At 43.7% G+C, this 15,734-nt stretch overlaps 1 protein-coding gene across 1 annotated transcript in view; it reads left to right on the top strand.

The window, feature by feature from the left end:
• The window catches only part of esyt1a (extended synaptotagmin-like protein 1a), a 112,231-nt gene that overhangs the window by 75,518 nt on the left and 20,979 nt on the right, over positions 1-15,734 (top strand). Inside the window, exons 11-16 of the mRNA XM_080183254.1 lie at positions 1,142-1,190; positions 1,852-1,941; positions 3,629-3,724; positions 10,595-10,666; positions 11,002-11,088; positions 11,381-11,530. Of these exons, the coding sequence (XP_080039380.1) occupies positions 1,142-1,190; positions 1,852-1,941; positions 3,629-3,724; positions 10,595-10,666; positions 11,002-11,088; positions 11,381-11,530 (544 nt within the window). The remainder of the gene's footprint in view (positions 1-1,141; positions 1,191-1,851; positions 1,942-3,628; positions 3,725-10,594; positions 10,667-11,001; positions 11,089-11,380; positions 11,531-15,734) is intronic.

Genomic DNA, 15,734 nt, shown 5'->3' with positions numbered 1-15,734 from the left:
TGTTGGTGGGCTTTCGTAATTATAGTGTTGGCATGGAGGGACCAGGACAGGTTGTTGAAATCATGAAATTAATGAAATGAAAACTGGGCATATTCTATAATAGATGGCAAAGCCATTCTTGCAGATCACTATCCAAGCAATGTAACACTAAACCAAACCAAAACGAACCCCACTGTGCACTGCATGGTTTAATTCATCTTATAAAGCAACATATCATCTGTACCACAGAAGGAACACTAATGTAATTTTAAAATAACATTTGAAGGGGAAATTGACAAAATATCACAGTTACAGCTACTTGAGCAATGTTTGTGCCTGTGCTGCTCTAACTAAAAATGTTGCTGCAATACTCAATATAACAGACACAAAATCAACAAGGCTCACCTCTAAGGCTAGCTCTATGTCAGGAAAATTGGGGAGGTGGTGGCCGAATGGGGGTGTTGGTGGACTAGTAATTCAGAGACCCAGCAGAATGCTCTGGGCAGATAAAATCTGGAATTAAAGATCAATGATGACCAGGAAACTATTGTCAATTGTTGTAAAAAAAAACACCCATCTGGTTCACTAATGTCCTTGAGGGAAGGAAATCTGCTGTCCGTGCCTAGTCTAATCTACATGTGATTCCAAACCTATAGTAGGTTAAATGCCTACTGAAATGGCTGCTTAATTCAAGTGCAATTAGGGATGGGCAATAAATGCTGGCCTAGCAAGATGCCATATCCATGAATAAACAGCTCCTTGGGTTTTCACGGATTGTAGTATGTCAGAGAGTTACATTGAACTCTCTCAAAAAGATAAGATTTGATGTGGGCATTAAATGCAACTACTTTTGATTTGAATCAAATGAGGTTTAGTCAAATATTATAAAAAGATGGAACATATAGTAATACCGTAAACAGGTTTTCTGCTGCAGTAGCTCAACAGGGACCTGTTGGAAATAGTACCGTCTCCCTCTGTGCTTTTACACTGTCTCTCCCCCACCCACCAATTACAACACGTTTTATGGTCGACTCCCACAATCTGTTTTATTATTGCTTTTCCTCAATGTCTCATATGGCCTTGATTGATTGTTTCTGGCACTGAGAAAAGTATGCTTTGAATAGGAGTGAGAAGGTAATATCAGAATTTCTTTTGCTTTCAGAATGCAGCTGGACCTTGGAGAAGTGATGAAAAATCAAATAGTGGAAGAGGTAAGGAATTACAGAGCTGCTGAGATCACTGCTGGACAGGGAAAATCATTAAAGTGGCACTGTCTTCGTGGAAAACTATTAGACAAAACTAAACAGTCAAGTTACTTCTGGTACAGTCCTCAATGTTTGACAAGATTGTACCATCTTAAAAGAGGCTTCGTTCTATTTTAAGTAAGTTAATAGCTCCATCTAAAATGAAGGAATTTCAGCATTAAAAGCATTAAACATTCATATGCTTACATCATGCTGTCATTCCTAGCCTTCCTGAGGAGAGAGAACTAGAAATGCATTGCATCATTTGTAGCATCGTTATGTCACATGAGTAATTTCAGCATTGCATTTTGGGCTTGCAAACTAAAAATGGTTTGGGAAACTTGAAGACAAGCCACCTTTTAATTTCCAGAACTATTAGCTATCGCTGATGGTTATGCATTAATTATCAGGCATCATCTTTGCTACTTATCCGATTTTCAACAACATTATGGGAACAGAACAGTAATAACTGAGGAAATTCATATTCATTTACTGAAGCTCCTTTATTTTTGGTGTGGTTGCATTTAGACCAGATATACATTAACTATTTTTTGTTGCATCTCACTTTATGATACTTGGCCCTATTTTCTTTGTGCTTGGCTCTAAGTCTCTCTGTTCTCTTACATAGTGGTTCACTCTGAAGGATGTGGAGAGAGGAAAAGTTCGTCTGAAGCTGGAGTGGCTGTCCCTGTACTCTGACCCAGCAAAACTGGAGCAGGTAATCACAAAGATTAAAGATTGAAACCAAAATTTGACTGACCATCATTCATGAGATGATACATGATGAGTATCATATCTGAAATATAGTCTACTCGTAATTAAAATTATTGCATAATTGAATTTTTAAGCTCAAAAATAACTTTGAATTTATCATAAACTTCAATTATGTCCCAAAAGAACATTGATGAAATAAGGTGCTTTTTTAACATTGTGTGCCCCTATGAAACTTTTATCCCTTCCTTTCCTGAAATGCGACCATCCCCATTTTTCACATTATCAGGCTATTCCACTGGAGTAGGCATCAAAATCAAATGCAATTTATCATCACTTGACCTTCACACATGCACTTTCCAGCAGGGGTTCCTGGATTGTGATTAAGAACAAGAACCCTGGCTGATTTTCTTCTCCCGAGTCCTGGAAGGCATAGGCCAATTGTAACACCCAACACACACATTGAGATTAGCTATCTCAGTTTTGACCAGGGATTGAATTTGGGACCTATGGGCTGTTGCACATTATCTTTATCATTTAACCCAGGCTTCTCCAATCTGTGGTCTAGTGGTGCGAGTGAGGTAGAGTAAGGGTGAGCAAGGATGGATGGGTGAATGAAGGAGGGTGAGTGCTAGAGAGAGAGATGGACACAATGAGCGTATGCATGTGAGAGAACAGGTATGTACGAGAGAGTTGGGAAGTGGGTAGAATGTTTTTGAGAGTCTGGCTCACTCCTAGTCTCTGTTTTATTCATCCTCATTCCCACACACCAGCAGGCACACTCTCAATGGGTGAGGGGGACTGAGTTAGCACCAAGTTTGGGAGTGAGCTGAACACACACACACACACGTTCACAGTTGAATGCTCATCTTTATTATTCATTTTCTAATTATCAATTTTGTGTGTTTTTTTTGCTCAGCAAGTTGCTTCTTTTCACGTCAGCTTTTTTTCTTTGAAAGTAATGTTCAATGTTCTATATTTCTGAAATTTGCTCATTGAGAGAAATTGATATATGGCCAACCACGAGAAAAGATTAGACAAGCCTGAGCTCGCTCATTAGAGAACATTAAATGGAATAGTTTTAAATGCCTTATGAATCTTAAGATGAATCCAGCTTTTTTGATTCTCAGTTGTTTAGGTTTTTAAAAATATACTGTATTGACAGTTCAATTGCAGCACTATAATGATAGATTCCTTAAGAGAGTTGAGGGGAGCAAATGAGAGGGTAAGACATTGTGAGGCCACTATTGCACACCTTTATACTTGAGCTGAAGACTGATATGGGGTAGGGGAGGAGGCCACCCTTCCATGGTCAGAACAGATGAAAGATACTGGACAGGAAAAGACCAGCTGGGTAAACCTAGTCTGTCCTGTCAGAATTGTGATACTTTATGGTTCATGTTTGAGACATAGCCTGTTCTTTGGCTCCGTGGAATCTCTTAGGAAAAACAAAGAAAATTCCAAGACCAATTAGGGGGAAAAAAATCTGAAAAATTTCTGACTTCCTTGGATGGTTGGAACTAGTCCAGGAGACCACGTTGAGCATTCCACATACCTGTCCCTTATACGACATGATCTTCACCCCAGCCAGTAACTATGGTGAGTGTGTGGTCAGTGACATAAGGAGGAAAGGGAACCAAATCTCCTCAAAACTGTGATTTAAGAAAAATATTAATTGTCTTTATTATCTTTAGGCACTGATAGTTAATAACTCCATCACTGTGCAAAACAGTGAGGAACCTTCTGCTGCCATCATGGTTGTCTACGTGGACCAAGCACAGGAACTCCCGGTATGTATAATGGTCATAGGATGCAGAGCTCCACTCAGCAATATGAACTGAGAATGAGACACTTCTTCAGACTTCAATCCTGGCATTACACTGCCCTGCTGAGTTCTGTGTTGGGTCGGATTATACTTGCCATCAACCATGACAGTAACAGTATCTGCTATGTGTGAGCCTCTTGGTGTTGGGGCCCACCTTCTGCCTAGTTCACCAATGTGTGTATGCAAGTAGGTAATTGGAGGCAGAGTGAATAAATTCCCATTGTGTGTGCAACTTCTGATTTATCTATGATTCAGCGGTTTTGTCTACACAGCTGGAGACAAGTCCTCAGCTGGCCTAACCCTTACCACCTACACAAGGAAATCAGTCAATTGGGGATGCAGGAGCAGAGGGACAAATTTCATAGAATCCCTACAGTGTAGAAGAGGCCATTCGGCCCATTGAGTCTGCACCTACACTCTGACAGAATATCCCACCAAGGCCCTCTCCCCTGCCCTATTCCAGTAACCTCACACATTTACCATGACTAATCTATCTAACCTACACATCTTTGGACGCTAAGGTACAAACAACTTAGCATGGCCAATCCACCTAACCTGCACATTTTAGGATTGTAGGAGTAAACTGGAGTACCCAGAGGAAATTCATATAGACGGGGAGAATGTGCAAATTCCACACAGGCATCCAAGGCTGGAATTGAACTGGGGGTACATGTGCACAAATCATTGAAAGTGGCAGGACAAGTTGAGAAAGTGGTCATTAAGGTGTAAAGGTTCCTAGGCTTTCTAAATAGAGGCAGAGAGTAGAAACAAAAGAAAGTTATGGTGAACTTTTATTACACAGTAAAAAGTCTCCCAACACCAGGTTAAAGTCCAACAGGTTTATTTGGTAGCAAAAGTTACGAGCTTTCGGAGCACCGCTCCTTCGTCAGATAAGTGTGAGTTCTGTTCACAAAAAGACACAAACTCAGTTTACAAAATAATGGTTGAAATGTGAGTCTTTACAGGTAATCAAGTCTTAAAGGTACAGACAATGTGAGTGGAGAGAGGTTAAAAAAGATGTGTATTGTCTCCAGACACGACAGTTAGTGAGATTTTGCAAGCCCAGGCAAGTCATGGGGGTTACAGATAATGTGACATGAGCCCAAGGTCCCGGTTGAAGCCGTCCTTGTGTGTGGAACTTGGCTATCAGTCTCTTCAGCGACTCTGCATTGTTGTGTGTTGTGAAGGCCACCTTGGAGAATGTTTACCCAAAGATCAGAGCTCAAATGCCTGTGACCACCGAAGTGTTCGCCAACAGGAAGAGAACACTCTCTTGCCTGGTGATTGTCGAGCAGTGTTCATTCATCCCTTGTCGTAGTGTCTGCATGGTCTCCCCAATGTACCATTACTCAGGGCATCCTTTCCTGTAGTGTATCAGGTAGACGACATTGGCCGAGTTGCAAGAGTATGTACTGTGTACCTGGTGGATGGTGTTCTCACGTGAGATGATGGCATCAGTGTCGATGATCCGGCATGTCTTGCAGAGCTTGCTGTGGCAGGGTTGTGTGGTGTTGTGGTCACTGTTATCTGGAAGACTGGGTAATTTGCTATGGATAATGGTCTGTTTGAGGTTGTGCGGTTGTTTGAAGGCAAGAAGTGTGGGGATGGCCTTGGCGAGATGTTCATCTATATCAATGACATGTTGAAGACTCCAGAGAAGATGTCTTAGCTTCTCCGCTCTGGGGAAGTACTGGACGACAAAGGTACTCTGTGGGTTTGAATTTATGGAGCATTGGCACCAGTATTGGGGTAGGTGGGACCTGTTCGGGCAGGATGGGGTTGGTCTGAACCGTGCTGGGACCAGAGTCTTGGCGAATCGTGTAAAGAGGACTGTAGACAGGGCTTTAAACTAATTGGGGGGGGAGGGTGCGAGGGTAGGTGACATTACGAGGCCTAAAGTTAAGGAGAGGGTACAGGTAAGGGTAGAGGCCAAGGATGTCCCAATAATAAAGGGAGTAGGGGGCGTGAGTATGGTTGGTGGCATACTGGCAAATAGGGTCCAGGTGAAGGCTGGGATGAAGGCACTTTATCTGAATGCACGAAGCATTCGGAATAAAGTGGATGAGCTGGTGGCGCAGATCGGCACAAATGGATATGATCTGGTGGCCATTACAGAGACATGGCTGCAAGGTGACAGGGACTGGGAGCTGAATGTCCAGGGGTATCAAGTGTTTAGGAAGGATAGGCGGGAGGAAAAAGGGGGGGGCGTAGCTCTGCTGATTAAGGATAGCATCAGGGTGGTAGCAAGGGATGATATTGGAGCCAAAGAGCAGAAAGTGGAATTGTTGTGGGTAGAGATTAGGAACAGCAAAGGGAGGAAGACGCTGGTGGGTGTCGTCTATAGGCCCCCGAATAATGATCTGGAGGTGGGGCGGGCTGTTAACGCGCAAATAAGTGCAGCGTGCAGGAATGGGACGGCCGTAATTATGGGGGATTTCAATCTGCATATTGATTGGACGACCCATGTTGGACACGGTGGGCTCGAGGAGGAGTTCTTGGAATGCTGCCGGGATAGTTTCCTTGAACAGTGTGTGTTGGAGCCGACGAGGGAGCGAGCTATCTTGGATCTGGTGCTATGTAATGAGGCGGGTAGAATTAGGGACCTTGCGGTGAAGGATCCTCTTGGGGAGAGTGATCATTGTATGGTGGAGTTTCTGGTGCAGATGGAGGAGGAGAAAGTGGGTTCCCGGACACGCGTCCTTTGTTTGAACAGAGGGAGGATGAGAAAGGAATTGGCGAATGTTGATTGGGGGAGTGCGTTGGAAGGTAGGTCTGCTGAGGAGCAGTGGAGGATCTTTAAGGAGATCTTTCTTGGTGCTCAGCAGAAATTTATTCCGATGGTCAAAAAGGACCGTAGGAGGAGAGGTAATAAGCCGTGGATAACGAAGGAGGTGAAGGAAAGTGTTAAATTAAAAGCGGAGGCATTTAGAGTAGCTAAGAGTAGTGGGCGAGAAGAGGATTGGGAGAGGTTTAAATGTCAACAAAGATTGACAAAGAGGTTGATAAAGAAGGGTAGGAGAAACTATGAAGCTGGGCTTGCGCTTAATATAAAAAAGGATAGCAAGAGTTTTTATAAATATATAAGGAAGAGGCTGGCTAGGGTGAACGTTGGACCCTTAGAGGATGAGAAGGGGGACTTAGTGGTAGGGGATGGGGATATGGCTGAGGTCTTGAATAACTTTTTTGTTTTGGTCTTCATGGAGGAGGACGTGAATAATTTGCCAAGTGTTAGAGATGGAAAGGTGGTAGGACTGGAGGGTCTTAATGACATTACTGTTACTAGAGAGGCGGTGCTCAACAGACTGGAGGGGCTGATTGTGGACAAGTCCCCAGGACCGGATGGAATGCATCCGAGGGTTCTGAAAGAAATGGCGGAGGTGATAGTGGATGCCTTGGTGGTTATTTTCCAGACGTCGCTGGATTCCGGGGAAGTGCCGGAAGATTGGAAAACTGCTAATGTTACGCCGTTGTTTAAGAAGGGTGCCAGGCAAAAGGCAGGGAATTATAGGCCGGTTAGTTTAACGTCTGTTGTAGGTAAAATGTTAGAATCCGTCATCAAGGAGGAAATAGCGAGGCACCTTGAGGGGAATTGCTTGATAGAGCAGACGCAGCACGGTTTCGTTAAAGGGAAGTCGTGTCTGACAAATTTACTGGAGTTCTATGAGGATGTGTCTAGGGCGCTGGATAGAGGAGAGCCGGTGGATGTGGTCTTTCTTGATTTTCAGAAGGCGTTTGACAAGGTGCCTCACAAGAGGTTATTGCAGAAGGTCAGGGGACATGGAGTTGGGGGTAGGGTGTTAGCGTGGATAGAGGATTGGTTGTCAAATAGGAGGCAGAGAGTGGGGGTCAACGGGTGCTATTCGGATTGGCGGTTGGTGACTAGTGGAGTGCCCCAGGGGTTGGTGCTGGGGCCTCAGCTATTTACCATTTATACAGATGATCTGGAGGAGGGAACCAAGTGTATGGTGTCGAAATTTGCTGATGACACCAAGATTGGTGGAATGGCAAATTGTGCGGAGGGTGTGGAGAGTCTGCAGAAGGATCTAGATAGGCTGGGCGAATGGGCCAGGAACTGGCAAATGGAATTTAATGTTGGCAAGTGTGAGGTGGTCCACTTTGGTAGGAATAATGGTAGGAAGGATTATTACTTACGTGGCGAAAAACTGCAGCAGGCGACGGTGCAGAGGGACCTCGGGGTCATTGTGCATGAGTCGCAAAAACCCAGTTTGCAGGTGCAGCAGGTGGTCAGGAAGGCTAATGGGATGCTGGCCTTCATAGCGAGGGGGATTGAATATAAAAGTAGGGAGGTCTTGCTGCGGCTGTATAGGGCATTGGTGAGGCCGCAGCTGGAGTACTGTGTGCAGTTTTGGGCGCCGTACTTACGCAAGGATATTTTGGCCTTGGAGGGAGTGCAGAGGAGGTTTACTAGGCTGATGCCGGAGTTGAGGGGGTTGAGCTATGAGGAGAGGCTGAATAAACTAGGCTTGTACTCGTTAGAGTTTAGAAGAATGAGGGGAGATCTCATTGAGACATATAAGATGATGAATGGGATGGATAGGATAGAGGTGGAGAGACTCTTCCCGCTCAGAAAGGACAGTAGGACTAGGGGGCACAGCCTCAAGATAAAGGGGGAGCGGTTTAGAACGGAGTTGAGGAGGAACTTCTTCACTCAAAGGGTGGTGAATCTCTGGAATTCTCTGCCCGTTGAAGTGGTGGAGGCTACCTCGCTAAATATTTTTAAGACGTGGGTTGATGGGTTTTTGATAAGAGAGGGGATTAAGGGTTATGGGGAGAGGGCGGGAATGTGGAACTGAGTCACGACAGATCAGCCATGATCTTATTGAATGGCGGGGCAGGCTCGAAGGGCTAGATGGCCTACTCCTGCTCCTATTTCTTATGTTCCCTGGTACCCCATGTTTGTTTTCTGAGGAGGTCGGTGCGGTTTTTCGCTGTGGTGGTTGGAACTGTGGATCGATGAGTCGAGCGCAATATCCTGCTCTTATGCGGACATCTTTCAGCGTCTGGAGGTGTCTATTGCAATCCTCCTCATCTGAGCAGATCCTGTGTATACGGTGGGCTTGACCGTAGGGGATGGCTTCTTTAACGTGTTTAGGGTGAAAGCTGGAGAAGTGGAGCATCGTGAGGTTATCCTGAGCACAAGTTGAGAATATGAATTCTATCTTTGTTTCCAGGTTGCAGCATTTGCTGGTGTACAAAGTGGTTGAGGAATGTGAGAGAGGTGTGATGGCAAAGTCTCTCGGCGTAGTCTGTGTTATAGGTTGACCTGAGTGGGTTCGTGATCTGTAGTCCTTTCAGTATCTTGTCTGCTTTCTTATACCTTTGTAGGAACTTGATGTCTGTGTCGATATGTGCGATCTTCTTGGCGATCTTCTCTACTTGGAACTGGTGGTTTGCGGTGTTGATGGTAGTCATGATGTGGAGATGCCAGTGTTGGACTGGGGTAAACATAGTAAGAAGTCTCATAACACCAGGTTAAAGTCCAACTTTTTAATGCCTTCACATCCTTCCTAAAGTTTGATGCCTAGAATTGGACACAATACTCCAGCTGAGGCCAAACCACTGTTTTCTAAGAGGGTGCAGAAAAAATACAGGAATGATTCCAGGGAAGAGGGGCTTTAGTTATGAAGAGATTGGGGAAGTTGATGTTGCTCCCTTAGGAGAAGAGAAGATCAAGAGTAGCTTTAATAGAGGTTTTTAAAATCATGAGAGGTCGTGACAGAATAGATAGGGAGAAAGTGTTCCATTGATGGAAGGGTTAAGAACTGAGGACATCAATTTAAGATGATGGGCAAAAGTAACAAAATGACATGAACAAAATCTTCCATATACAGTGAATAGGTAGGATCGGGAACATGTAACGAAGGCAGATTCAATTGGAATTTTCAAAGAGAATTGGATAAACAACTGAAGAGAGAACTTGCATGGCTATTGCTAAAAGGTGGCAAAGTGGGTCCAGCTGAGTTGCTCTTGCAGAAAGCTGCACGGATACAGCCATTTGAATGGCCTCTCTGTGCTGTAACAATTCTATAATGAAATGCCACCTACTGTCCACCCAAATGTGTTAAGTGGTGGGTCTGGCTACCAGGCCATTTCATGAAGTCCATTTGATCAGGAGGGGCAATATCACACACACAAGGCCAAAGCTATCCGTGAGGCCCAAAGGCACAATCCCCAGGTGGCACAGGGGTTAGCACTGCTGCCCCACAGTTCCAGGGATCCGGATTCGATTCCCAGCCTCGGGTCACTGTCTGTGCGGAGTCTGCACATTTTCCCCATGTCTACGTGATTTCCTCTGGGTGCTCTGGTTTCCTCCCACAGTCCAAAGATGTGCTGGTTAGTTGCATTGGCCATGCTAAATTCTCCCTCAGTGTACCCAAACAGGCATTGGAGTGTAGCAACGAGGGGATTTTCACAGTAACTTCATTGCAGTATTAATGTAAGCCTACTTGTGACACTAATACATAAATAAACTTTCCTCTAAGTCCTATAAGGAATGTGAAAAAGAAATGTAAAATCTACCTTGTATGGCCTCTATAGACCCCAATCTGCTACCCTTACTGGAAAAATAAATGATAAAATTAACTGTCAGTTTTGGGCAGTATCCTCAGGAGCTTGTGAAAATCACAGCTCTTGGCAGCTACAGAGGCTAGGTAGCCTGGGGAATTATAACTGCCCCCTTGCCTGGTTTCCATTCTCTGAGATGAACAAGGAGAAATAGAGAGAGAAAACGTTTTTCTTTTTCTTTCTCTCAGTTCCTGCATCCACTTCCAGGAGTTGCTGTTTCATTAACACTTTATTTTCTTTTTGTGCACAGCTAAAGCAAGGGAACAGAGAACCGAACGCACTGGTACAGGTTTCGCTGTTGGATAAAACCTTTGAGAGCAGGGTACGTACGGATGGACACTGCCAGGTCCATTACTTAAAGTCAATACAGTGAAACACAATATAGACCAGGGAAGAAAACCCTTGCACACTCACTCATTGTAACTCATTCACAGAGTTTGCTTTCCTTCAGATTATTTGCTACCCTCATTTATATTACAATTCCTAACAGACCATGCACACACTTACTCAGGTATCCAGGTACATCAATATTTTACTGTAAGAACGAATTGAACAGATATTTCACACTACCATTTACAGTTACATTTTTTAAACTGACAAACCAAGTTGACAGGTTTATGCCTCTCTGAAATGTCACGTTATTACCTCTCCCCACAGACTGTGTATAACACACATGCCCCAATTTGGGAGGATGCCTTTACTTTCTTTGTTCAAAATCCGAATCAACAAGACCTTGATATACAGGTACCTTTCTTGACCTTTTACTTGTTGACTGTAACTTATCAATGAATAGAGTTTTGTCCAAATATTAAGGTTGCAGGAAGTTTAAATAGTACCTAACATTTTTTCTTTCTCCAAAGAACTCTTGGTTTGGGGTTTGCATTTTCTGTAAATTTCATGGTGAACTGCAACCAGTATAAGAGGGGAGAATAATAACTGAAAATGGACTAAAGATGAAATAAGGGAAGTGAAGAGTTGGAAATTACTGAAATATTAGTATTTCAGTTAAATCTGTTCATGTTACTTTTCCTTCTAGGTTAAGGATGATGACCGTCAGTTGAGTCTGGGGTCACTATCTATACCTCTGTCACAGTTGCTGACAAGCCCAGATATGAGCTTTGACCAGTGGTTCCCTCTGGAACATTCTGGGCGTAATAGCCAGATTTATCTGAAAATCATAATGCGGGTGAGTAAGACCAACAATTTAGAGATGTTGGACCTTTTTTAAAAAGATCTCCTGTGACCTGGAAGAAAGAACAGTGTTGGGACTAACACCAGGGACAACCAGATTTCAGAGAGAAGAGCCAGGAGACAAAATATTGAGGTACATTTTTTGTCTTCAGTGCCTGGACAGTAATCTGGTGCTTGCGTGTGAAAGTACCCATCTAAGTCTCATCCCACTGATTTGAATAGAATGAAAATTGGGTGAGTTCTTTAAAAGGCGGGGGAACCATGCCACTAGATTACTGGCCAAGTGCCAAGGATGAAAATCTACCCCGTTAGATCTCCCCATGGAGGAGCAGAGGGATCTAGGTGTATGTGTACATAGATCCCTGAAAGTTGGGAATCAAGTAGATAAGGTTGTTAAGAAGGCATACGGTGTCTTGGCGTTTATTGGTAGGGGGATTGAATTTAGGAGTCGCAGCGTCATGATGCAACTGTACACAACTCTGGTGCGGCCGCACTTGGAGTATTGTGTGCAGTTCTGGTCCCCACATTACAGGAAGGATATAGAGGCTTTGGAGAGGGTGCAGAGGAGGTTTACCAGGATGTTGCCTGGTATGGAGGGGAGATCCTATGAGGAGAGACTGAGAGATTTGGGGTTGTTTTCGCTGGAAAGAAGGCGGCTAAGAGGGGACCTTATTGAAACATATAAGATGATTAGAGGTTTAGACAGGGTAGATAGTGATAGCCTTTTTCCTAGGATGGAGAAAGCTAGCACGAGGGGGCACGACTTTAAATTAAGGGGGGGTAGTTATAGGACTGATGTCAGGGGTAGGTTCTTTACCCAGAGGGTGGTGAGGGACTGGAATGCCCTGCCAGCTGCAGTTGTAAATGCGCCTAGTTTGGGGGCGTTTAAGATATCTGTGGATAGGTTTATGGACGAAATGGGATTGGTTTAGATTAGTGGGTTAGTGTTGTTTTTTTTTTTAAAAGCTGGTCGGCGCAACATTGTGGGCCGAAGGGCCTGTTCTGCGCTGTAATGTTCTATGTTCTATGTTATGTTAAAATCTAACTGGCAATGTTCTCCTCTTTTAGTTCACTAGCTCCCTCTAATGGCATGACCAAAAATGGAGACATTGCTTCACGAGGAGTGAAAGACATAAAGCTGCAGTTCAGCACTGCTCAGTATTTTGTTTTTCAGTCCTTCACTTTCCCCGTGTCTGTCTTCTCCCTTAAACATCAGGTCATTTTATTCAGTCTGTTCCGTAGCTGTTCCAGTAACAATTCAGTGTGAATTATTTTTGGTATGTTGGCAGGCTTTAGGCTTAAAAAGTAATTGGCATTATTTTTTCAGTCATAAGGTCATACATCTCTATTACGTAATATATAGGAGCAGAATTAGACCATTCGGCCCATCGAGTCCACACTCCCATTTGATCATGGCTAATATTCTACTCATCCCCATTTTCCTGCATTCTCCCCATAACCCTTCAACCCATTACCAATTAAAAATCTAACTCCTTAAATGTACTCACTATCCCAGCATCCACCACACTTTGGGGTAGCATATTCTAAATTCACAACCCTTTGGGAGTAGTAGTTTCTCCTCAATTCGATTTTAAATTTGCTACCCCTTGTCCTAAGACTATGACCTCTCGTCCTAGAATGCCCCAACAGTGGAAGCAACCGCTCCACGTCTACTTTATCCATACCTTTATCATCTTGTACGCTTCAATTTGATCTCCCCTTATTCTTCTAAATTCCAGAGTTTAGGCCTAAACTGTTCGATCTCTCTTCATACGATAAACTCATCTCTGGAATCAATCTAGTGAACCTCCTCTGAACTGCCCCCAATGCCACTACATCTTTCCTCAAATAAGGGGACCAAAACTGTGCACAATACTCCAGGTGCGGCCTCACCAATGCCTTGTGTAGTTGCAACAACACTTCCTTATCTCATTGAGACGTATAAGATGATGAATGGGATGGATAGGATAGAGGTGGAGAGACTCTTCCCGCTCAGAAAGGATAATAGGACTAGGGGGCACAGCCTCAAGATAAAGGGGGGGGGGGGGCAGTTTAGAACGGAGTTGAGGAGGAACTTCTTCACTCAAAGGGTGGTGAATCTCTGGAATTCTCTGCCCGTTGAAGTGGTGGAGGCTACCTCGCTAAATATTTTTAAGACGCGGGTTGATGGGTTTTTGATAAGAGAGGGAATTAAGGGTTATGGGGAGAGGGCGGGAATGTGGAACTGAGCCACGACAGATCAGCCATGATCTTATTGAATGGCGGGGCAGGCTCGAAGGGCTAGATGGCCTACTCCTGCTCCTATTTCTTATGTTCTTATTCTATTCCTTTCACTATAAATGCCAACATTCCATTCACTTTCTTTATTATCTGCTGTGCCTGCATGCTAGTTTTCTGTGACTCATGAACAAGGACACCCAGATCCCTCTGCACCAGAGTACCCCGAAGTCTCTGCCCATTTAGATGATGAGTTGCCTTCCCATTTTTCAGACCTCACATTTATCCATGTTAAACTCCACCTGTCACATTTTGGCCCACTCTTCTAACCTATCTATATCCATATGTAAGGTTCTTATTTCCTCATTGCAACTTACTGTCCTGCCTATTTTTGTGTCATCTTTAAATTTGGCAATAGACCCTTCTATCCCTGTACCCAAGTCATTAATATCGATTTTAAATGGCTGGGGCCCCAAGGACCGAATCTTGTGGCACCCCACAAGTTACTACTTGCCATCTAGAAAAGAAATATTTATCCCAATCCTTTGTCTTCTGTCCATCAGCCAGTCACCTATCCAAGCTAATAAACTACCCCTAATCCCAAGTGATCTAACCTTCTGAATTAACCTTTTGTGTGGCACTTTATTAAATGTCCTCTGGAATTCCAGATATACTACATCTACAGGATCCCCATTATCTACTTTGCTTGTTACATTCTTGAAGAGCTCTAGCAAATTAGTCAAACATGATTTGCCGTTCATAAAACCATGCTGATTCTGACGGATAGCGCTTTGACTTTCCAAATGTCCTGATATTGCTTCCTTGATAATTGATTTCCCAACAACAGATGTTAAATTAACTAGTCTGTAATTTCCCACATTTTGCTTCCCTCCCTTTTTGAATAAGAGTGTTATGTTAGCATTTTTCCAATCCACTGGAACATAAGAACATAAGAAATAGGAGCAGGAGTAGGCCATCTAGCCCTTCGAGCCTTGCACCCCATTGATAATGGCACCCTCTCTCCCCTTGATGAGCCTCAGTGTCTGTAGCTCAGAGGCCAGCTCATTTACCCTGAGCTGGAGCTCCTCCAGCAACCTGCACTTACTGCAGACATGGTCACTGGGTTGAACCCTAGGGTCCACCAGTTCCCACATCATACAGAAACCACACATCACATGCCCCTCCATTATTTACTGTAGTAGTTTTGAAAAAATTTTTTTTTTTGTTTTTTTTTGTTTTTCAAACGAACTCACCTGGCCTTTTTTCTTTCAAGCCCTTTTTGATATTAAGCCCTAGTAGCTCACTCTGCTTCCCTCTCACTCCGCTGCCCGCTCAGACGCTGCCCGCTGTATACACCAGGCCTCCTTTTAAACCTGGCGCTGATTTAAATCTGATGGCCCACAACTGCCTGCTAACCACTCCCTCAGAATTCTTAAAGCAGTAAATACAATAAATAAATGCTTTAAACAGTTCTACAAAGAACAAAGTGCTTTAAACTTATTTTAAACTGGTTTTTAACAGGTAAAGTCTTAGCTCTCTCTCTGCTCCTTCACTCGTCTGCTCCAGCAAACAATGGAAGGCCAGGGAATTTTGTATTATTATAAACAATGGATCCACTATCTCCACCGCCATTTCATTTAATACCCTAGGATGTAGGCTATCAGGCCCAGGGAACCTTTCTGCCCTCAATCCCAGTTGTATGCTGAGTACCTTTTCCCTATCAATGTTGATTGTTCTAACTTCTACCCTTTCTATTACCTCTGACTTGTTCGTTCCTAGAGCAATGGTACTAGTGTCCTCCACTGTGAAAACTGAGACAAAGTATTGATTTAGCATCTCTGCCATTTCAATGTTCCCCATTATTAACTCTCTGGTTTCATCTTCCAAGTAACCAACATTCACCCTAGTGACTCTCTTCCCTTTTATATACCGATAGAAGGTTTCGCTATCCTTCTTGATATTTTGCGCTAGTTTCCTTTCGC

The sequence above is a fragment of the Carcharhinus amblyrhynchos genome, unplaced genomic scaffold, assembly GCF_965287045.1.
Source record: "Carcharhinus amblyrhynchos unplaced genomic scaffold, sCarAmb.v2.hapA chromosome_202, whole genome shotgun sequence".
Classification (NCBI taxonomy): domain Eukaryota; kingdom Metazoa; phylum Chordata; class Chondrichthyes; order Carcharhiniformes; family Carcharhinidae; genus Carcharhinus; species Carcharhinus amblyrhynchos.
The sequence above is the reverse complement of the archived record's forward strand: the minus strand, read 5'-3'. Positions and strand labels throughout refer to the sequence as shown.